Source organism: Gorilla gorilla, chromosome 18, assembly GCF_029281585.2.
Source record: "Gorilla gorilla gorilla isolate KB3781 chromosome 18, NHGRI_mGorGor1-v2.1_pri, whole genome shotgun sequence".
Taxonomy (NCBI): domain Eukaryota; kingdom Metazoa; phylum Chordata; class Mammalia; order Primates; family Hominidae; genus Gorilla; species Gorilla gorilla.
Genome location: NC_073242.2, coordinates 5,288,307 through 5,296,397, shown reverse-complemented (window position 1 = coordinate 5,296,397; position 8,091 = coordinate 5,288,307). Strand labels below are relative to the sequence as shown.

The following is an 8,091-nucleotide window of genomic DNA, read 5'->3' as shown; positions in this document are numbered from 1 at the left end:
AGCCGACCGCGGGGCCGCACCTGCCCGACCAGGGACTGCGGGTATGGGCGCGCGGCCCTGAAGAACAGGCACAAACGACAGTCCTTAGATCAACATTAGTATGTATTTATGCACAATAAAAACATTTACAAGTTGAACTGGAAATTTAAACAGAAGTTTAACAGCTCTTATTATATTAAATAACCAAAACACCTTTTATTCCCAAAATTGGTAAAGAATAAATAATATAATTTACAATATGGTACAAAAAATAACCAGGAAAGGCAGGCATTCTGCTTTATACACACACTGTATATGCATATTTATAATCTATAAAACAAATTCACATCTGAAACGAGCGGAGGCCTCGCTATGGCTTAACCGAGTAAGAGAGAGAAGGGGGGCGGGGCGCGGGAGGCAGGGCCAGGGGCTCGGCTCCCCACACCTCACCCACCCCAAGGACACGCAGCCACTGTGACATCAGGAGAGCGCTGACAGCCGCGAAGGGTGTGCTGTGGGTTTTTTTCCTTCGTTGTAAATTACTCTTTCCTTGCTTTCTTTTCTTAACTTGAGACCCAGTTTCGCTCTTCTTGCCCAGGCTGGAGTGCACTGGCGCGATCTCGACTCACTGCAACCTCCGCCGCTGAGGTTCAAGTGATTCTCCTACCTCAGTCTCCTCAGTAGCTGGGATTATGGGCATGCGCCACCACGCCCGGCTAATTCTGTACTTTTAGTAGAGACAGGGTCTCTCCATGTTGGACAGGGTGGTCTCATACTCCCCACCTCAGGTGATCCGCCCGCCTCAGCCTCCCAAAGTGCTGGGATTACAGGCGTGAGCCACTGCGCCCGGCCTCTTTCCTTGTTTTCTTAAGACAAAGTGCTGTATTTCCTGACAAATGCATCGGCTAGAGCTCAAGGTTTAAAGAGAAAACACAACTGTCTTCCTCCTCCCTCGTTCCCGGTGTCTTATGCCCCACAACTTTCTTTGCAGAAGAAATTTTGAATTCAATGCTGTGATCTAATTAAAGATGCTATTAAACTAAAAAAGGTTATCCACCAGAAACGAGGCCACGGCCTCTCATGCCCAGAACCTGGAGGTGTGGCAAAGCAAGGAGGCCAACCGCGGAAACGCTGCCAAGACCCCACTCCCTGAGCTGGCAACCTACAGCTACAAGACACAGAAGGACAAAACAGCCAGGAAGCCATGAACTAGGCATCCCCCGAGGCACGCAATGCCCGCTCATCACTGCACATCCACAACAGAATTGAGGCCAGAGGACTAACTTCCCTGGACCACAGATGCTCTGTCCCAATCTCCAAAAAAGACGAATCAGCAGAAAGATCCCAGACAACGTCAGAGGGATTCAGGAAAGCTTTTTCTAAGAAACTGATCTCATCTTAATTACAGCATGCTCAAATGCGCAAAGGAAGCCACAGGCTCATACTGAGACGATCACCGCTTCTGTTGGAAAGGCAGAAGATGCAGGAAGTCTCTGTTTGGATCTTTTGAAAATTCCAGCCTTTAACAGTTGCCTATGTTTGCACATAAATATTCATTTAGGCCAGAAGAAAATGTATCCATTGTTTTTCTGCAACAAATGACACCATTTTCCCTTAATGTGGCAAGCAAATGCGTATCACCTGTCTAGTTACTAGAGAAGCAGAATCCTCTAGAACTCTGTCAGCTTTATTACAGGAGAGGAGTCAGCCCGTCCTCCTCCCTAACCCATCTCCCCATTGGATGGCAATGGCTGCAGTCGGCTGCTCCCAGGAGTCTACGCTGGAGAACCAAGTGGTAGGTGCTGTCTAAAGAGCCTACGAAAGCAGACTCTGACCTCCAAAACTTCACCCTACTTAGTTGTCAGGGGGTAACAGGTACCCTGACAGGCAGTTCAGAAACCCTCCTGTCCCTGGCACAGTGCACACAGCTCAGTGCTGTTGGGACTTGGCATCTCTGGTCTAGCCTGTGGGAGTATGAGAAAGCTAGCAGTGGCCTGAACTCGGCCTGGTATCCTAACCCTCTAGAGATGCAGCAAAGCCAGATGCCCAGAGGGAGATCTCCTTGTCTTCTCTGGCTCAATGAGATGCTAATTTTGGAAGCTGGTATACTTAGCACAAAACACAAGCTAGTGTAAAGATGCTGTAGTTCAAACACTGCTGTCTCTCTCCTAATCAAGTGGCACGTTTCTTTTTTCACCCCTAAGAGGTTTGGGACTGTTTGCTTAAGATCTCATGTCAATGTCTGAAGGAGGGAAGCCAGCTCAGGCAAGAGCTCTAAGAAAAACTCGTGAGACAAAAGAAGGAAGCTCTTGCCTGGAAGTTCACTGTCCTCTCCACGTCCTCCCAGTGGTGCAGTGCAGGGCCTGCCTGTGGTCTACAGTGGCTGTGGTGGGCTGGCAAGACTGCAGGACGGAGGGCGTCCACATGCTTGTCCACACCAAAGGCCTTTCCCTCTTTTCACCTTCTCCATTGTGTATGGGGAGAGAAGCAGTGGAGGGGCCAGGGCTGGGCTTGAGGGCTGCTGCGTGCCACACGTGTGGGGGAAGAGGAATGGTGGGGAGGAGGGAGAGTAGGTCCAAGGGGGTTAGGAAAGCACAATCAATCCCGGCTGCTGCAGGGGATGAAATGAGGCAGGAAGGGAGAGATGGCGGCACAGGCATGGCCTGCCCAACACCTCTGTAGCAGCTCCAGGCCACACTGGATGTGGCTGGACGGTGACTCACATGCCTGGAACTCCTGAGGATGAGAAGGCAAAGGGGCCCTTGTTAGCTCTGTCCTGGGGAAAGACTGGATGTTGGGCCGTCTGCAGTAGGAACGCTGGCCACCCAAGAGGGCGCAAGGAGGGAGACCACCACGGAGGCATATATTTGGTGAGGTCTGACCACATCCAGATGTCTGGGCCCTCGCCTGGGTGTCCCAAATGGGAAGGAGACACAGAAGTCTCAAGGCAAAGGTATGCAAGGGACTGAACACGTATGTCAGGCACGCCCACACCAATGCCCATGAGAGACACTTTCCCTGCAAAGGCAGGTTTGTCTCAAGTGCCAGTCACACATCGAGTTTGAGAACTTATCAGGAAAGTCTTCGCTGTAATCATATTAGCGCCTAAGGGTCACCCCAGGAGGGAGAAATGACACCTTAGATCACCTGGAAGCTTGCAAAGGGACACAGGAAGGAAACCAACTACAGAGGGGACTTTGTTCTTCCTCTTCCATGTCTCCTGATTCTTAAAACACAAGAAAAACATTTTCAACCAGCTTAGCAGGGTCCCATGTAAAGTCCACACAACCTGCATAGTACAGGACTCTTCCTGCCCCCACTCCCTGTTAAGAGTACGAACAAAACCTCTAGGGAGGGGAGGCACCAGCCCAGGGCCCCAGGACTCCACAGCAGCCCTGTGATCGGTATCCATGCTCTTGCTGCCTTGGGATGTGACACCACCAGGCATGAGCCCAGGCCACACCCAACTGTCCTGCCCGTTACAGTCCACAGAGGGCACAGCTGATGCATAGCACAGGTTTGGCAGAAAGCAAGCAGCAGGGGCTGGGGCCTCCCTGCAGAGAGGGAGATCACAGCTCCTAGTGCACAGCAACTACACCAAGGCACACATACTCCCTTGTCTCAGAAGGAAATGCCACCGGAATGTCCAACACAACAATCGAGGCAGAGCACAGGCTGAAATGGGATCACTATGCAGACCCTAACACGGGCCCAGGCGTGGTGAAGAACGGCTCTAGTACCACAGTGATTTCTAACGCTGGCCCTTGCCAAGAACTCATCCTAGTCTCCTTGGACACCGTTGCCTGCTGCTCGTGGGGAAGCAGCTCTGTGACCACGTTCCTGCCCGTTGCACAGTCTTGGGTGCGGAGATGCCCCTGTTCAGACCATCTTCTGGGGCTGCTGGGCTTATCTATTTTTCTCTAGCTCGAAGAGGGCTTCATCCACCACCAGGACGAGTGGTCACTGGGACAGGTCACTGACAGCGGGGCCGCCTCCACCACCATCAAACAGAGCTTCTCGGCGGCCAGGCTCAGCGATGGACAGCTCTTGGGCCAGGTCATTGAACCGAGAAATGTAATCAATGCTGTTTTCGTTCATCATGCACACCAGCTGGGAATCCACAACCTGCAGGAAGAGGAGACAGGAAGAGCAAGTCACCGCGACCGGCTGGCCCTTCAGTGGAGGGCGGGTCCTGAAACAGGACGAGAAGCTCCTATCGACTCCCGCGGCAGGAAGCTAGCTATGGATGGCAGCCCAGGGCTCTGTGCAGAATCACAATCACCTGTCGTCTGCCCGCACACTCTTTAGATAAGTGCTCGCAGAAAGCCTATGATGTGCCTGGCACATCTGATGGCTGGGGTGAGGGTGCTGGTCCCCCCGCCTGCCATGAGACCTATGGGGGAAGACACCCAACAGGCAGACAGACTGTATGCGGCAGACACAGGCACTGGGGGCAGCCTGCAGAAACAGATGCAGGGTGAGGGCGGAGAGTGCCGGGAAAAGGAGGCCAGAGAGGGTGCTCCAAGGACTGGGACCTGAGCGGGAGGTGGGGTAAAACCCGAGGACACGTGGGGGACACGTTTCCATCATAGACATGAGGACAGGTGGGGGACACGTTCCCGTCACAGACATGAGGACAGGTGGGGGACACGTTCCCGTCACAGACATGAGGACAGGTGGGGGACACGTTCCCGTCATAGACATGAGGACAGGTGGGGGACACGTTCCCGTCAAGAGACATGAGGACAGGTGGGAGACACGTTCCCGTCATAGACATGAGGACAGGTGGGAGACACGTTCCCGTCATAGACATGAGGACAGGTGGGAGACACGTTCCCGTCATAGACATGAAGACAGGTGGGGGACACGTTCCCGTCACAGACATGAGGACAGGTGGGGGACACGTTCCCATCGTAGACATGAGGAGAGCTGGGGGCACGTTCCCATCAGAGACATAAGGAGAGCTGGGGGCACGTTCCCGTCAGAGACATGAGGAGAGCTGGGGGCACGTTCCCGTCAGAGACATGAGGACAGGTGGAGGGCACAATCCCGTCAGAGTCCCAAGGACATGTGGTGAGGGCACGTTCCCATCGGTCCTGAGGACATGTGGGGAGCACGTTCCCGTCAGAGACATGAGGACACGTGGGGAGTACATTCCTTTTTAAAGAAGCAACAGGCATGTTCCCTGAGACAGGAAGAGGCTTTGACTGAAAAGCACGACCAAGGTGGTGGCCATGACAGAGTGAGTGAGGCAGCACGGAGCTGAGGAGACGGAGGACGGGAGGGCCTCGGCACCAGGATCTTGTCCCATGAGCAAATACGTAGAATGTGCCGTTTTCAGCGCTTATTGTCTGCGTCCTGCTCTAGAGTAGAAGCCTCATGAGGACAGGGGACATTGTTTGCACACAGCAGACCCTGCAGAAATATCCCTTAATGAACTGCATGACACTGTGAATGCAAGAAGTCTGGAAAATTCTGAATAGAGCTATGGCATAAATGAAATTTTATGCTTTGATTATGGGAAATGTCAGACAAATTAAAATTTGTTTTCAAAAGCAGAGCAAAGAGTAATTCTCCTTCCCCTGTATGTCCATCAGCAGCTCCCACCCGTTTCATCCCAGGGCCACCCAGCTCCACCCCCGCCCCCTTCATGCTAGCCCTACCACCAGACCCTTTCATCCGCAAATGCCTCAGACCATCCTTCCAGATGACGAGGACATGCTGACAAACACACTCACGTTCTGAGTGGAGGGCTCTCGGGAAAATCTCATGCTAAACGCTGATTTGCTCTTTCTGCAGGTGAACACGTGTTTGCATTACTCGCGACGGGCAGCGTTTCACAAATACTAACTGCACCCTTTCTCCGCTACTCACTCCCAAGTGCCATCTGTTGCCCAGGATTTTGTTAAAGGTGCAAATTCTGATTGGGGTGAGGCTAACACTCTGCATTTCTGACCCCAAGGGGCTCCTGTCACTGGGCTGTGGCCCGTCCTTTCAACAGCATGGCCTGAGCATGCTGCCTCAGGGCACGTACGCAGCGCCCATCTCCACAGAGCCCAGCACTTAGGAACATGCACACAAACACGGGAAGAGACAGAGACTGGCTTCTCGGGAAACATCAGAGTCCAAGGTGTGCCCTGAATAATGATTCTGGGGCCAAACAGGTTTGAGAAACGCCACACACTATGAATAGGATGGAGGTCTGCGCTATTAATTGTGTCTATGTGTATATTTGGCTAAAATTTCCAGTCATATCATGGCTTGGCTTGGAATTCTCCAAAGCCTGCCCATGAGTTCATCATCTCAAGAGTCACGATTCACATTCGGATACTGGGTAGCGGAGGTGTCCGTGAGAAACAGCTGTTTTAAGCTTTTTTGGATCCAGGGTTTCCCTCAAGTATCTACCCACGAAATCCTCAAGGAACACCTGCCAATGTCCCAACATTGTGGGGACTAGATTCGGGGAATGCTGCTCCAGGACTTTCACATGGGCTAAGCCCATGCAGATGATCTCCTGGACCTGGAGTTCCCTCCCTGTCCATAGAGCCCTCACCCGATTGCCCACACACCTGCCACTCTGCACTTTACGTCACAGTGAAACGGGGCTGTCTTCACCCTGCAAGCCTGACCTGCCCACGAATGCCACATAAACCATGTGGTGGACGCCTTGAGGGCTACAACCAGATGGCCTGGCCAACAAAGAGGGACGCTGCATCTCGTCAAAAGAGGAGAGTCACAAACCACGTTTCGCCTTCCCCTCAAGAACCTGCCCCAGTGACTCCTCCTATCACTACCCTGGGCGTGGGAGAAGCATGAGGACAGCAGAGCCCATCCCAGCTCCCCTGCACCGCAGCTCAACATGACAGGGAGATGCCGCTCAAAGGTCCTGCTGTTAGGATGGGAGCACTGACAACACAACTGCTGCCACCACCCCTTACTCCACCACAACACTCCCCGCACCTCAGCACCTCACAGCCAGGGAAGGAGAGGGAACATCCCCGCTCGGCTCTGGCTGCCTTCAGAGACCCTGCTCCGCACCCCAGACCAGGGCTTCCAGTTCAGAGGCCTGCAGAGCTCAGCTATGACTAAGTTTGTCATTCTGCATGTGGGGACGAGAGCCGGCCCAGCGTCCCCAGATCTCTCCATTCTCAGTAGTCAGGGACCTGAGTGTGGACGTGCTGTCTCCTGTTCTTCTACTCTTGGCAAACAGCTCTTACTAACCCACAGGTGTGCAGGAGAGTGCTGGCAACCTCTGGCACGAGGGTTGGTGGTCAGGTGCAGCTGTGAGGTCAATGCACTCACCTCTGCAACGTCAGCCAGGGACCTGGACACAAATGAGTCCCGCGAGTTTCCATCCAACAAGCTGGGGCCAAGCAAGGAAGTGCCACTGTTGGTCCCAATGGGAGTCGGCAACATCTTCCGGCTCTTCTCTGGGGAGATGAAGCTTGCTGTGGAGAAAAGGCCAGAGGAAAACACCCTGAACCCTGCTTGGTCTGGACCAGTCCAGCAGAAGGGTCCTGAGGCTGGGGGCAGCCAGGCCAAGCCCCGGCCCCGGCCCCAGCCCCAGCCCCAATCCAGACTTGTGCGAAGAGCTTCCGAGGGACTCAACACGCCGTGACGAGCTCTTCTCGTTTAAAAGGCCTTCGTGCATACAGACATGCACCTTGTTTTCCACGAGTCCCACGGTCTACCACCCTCACTGCCATCCCCCACCCCCATCACGGTCTTCCACCCTCACTGCCATCCCCCACCCCCATCATGGTCTCCCACCCTCACTGCCATCCCCACCCCCATACTTTCTTCTGTGTGACTAGTCTCATGCAGGTTGTTTCCAACTTTGCTTTTAATTTTTTTTAAAGGCAGGGTCTCGCTCTTGCCCAGGTTGCAGTGCAGTGGTGATCATGGCTCACTGCAGCCTCGAATTCCTAGGCTCAAGCAATCCTCCCACCTCAGCCTCCCGAGTTGCTGGGACTACAGGCATGCACCCCCACACCTGGCTAGTTTTAAAATTTGCTGTAGAGACAAGGTCTCTCTATGCTGCCAAGGCTGGTCTCAAACTCCTGGCCTCAAGCAGTCCTCCTACCTTGGCCTCCCAAAGTGCTGGGATTACAG

The 8,091-nt window shown here is 53.5% G+C and overlaps 1 protein-coding gene across 11 annotated transcripts in view; it reads right to left on the bottom strand.

Annotated features, from left to right (window-relative positions):
* Positions 1 to 84: 84 nt before the first annotated feature.
* Positions 85 to 8,091, bottom strand: part of CRAMP1 (cramped chromatin regulator homolog 1) — a 64,835-nt gene continuing 56,828 nt past the window's right edge. For all 11 annotated transcript variants that reach the window (XM_063699892.1, XM_063699890.1, XM_063699893.1 and 8 more), the window contains 2 exons: positions 7,282 to 7,427; positions 85 to 4,104 (listed from right to left, as the gene is read on the bottom strand). In XM_063699892.1, coding sequence (XP_063555962.1) covers positions 3,940 to 4,104; positions 7,282 to 7,427 — 311 coding nt within the window. In that variant the 3' untranslated portion in view covers positions 85 to 3,939. The remainder of the gene's footprint in view (positions 4,105 to 7,281; positions 7,428 to 8,091) is intronic.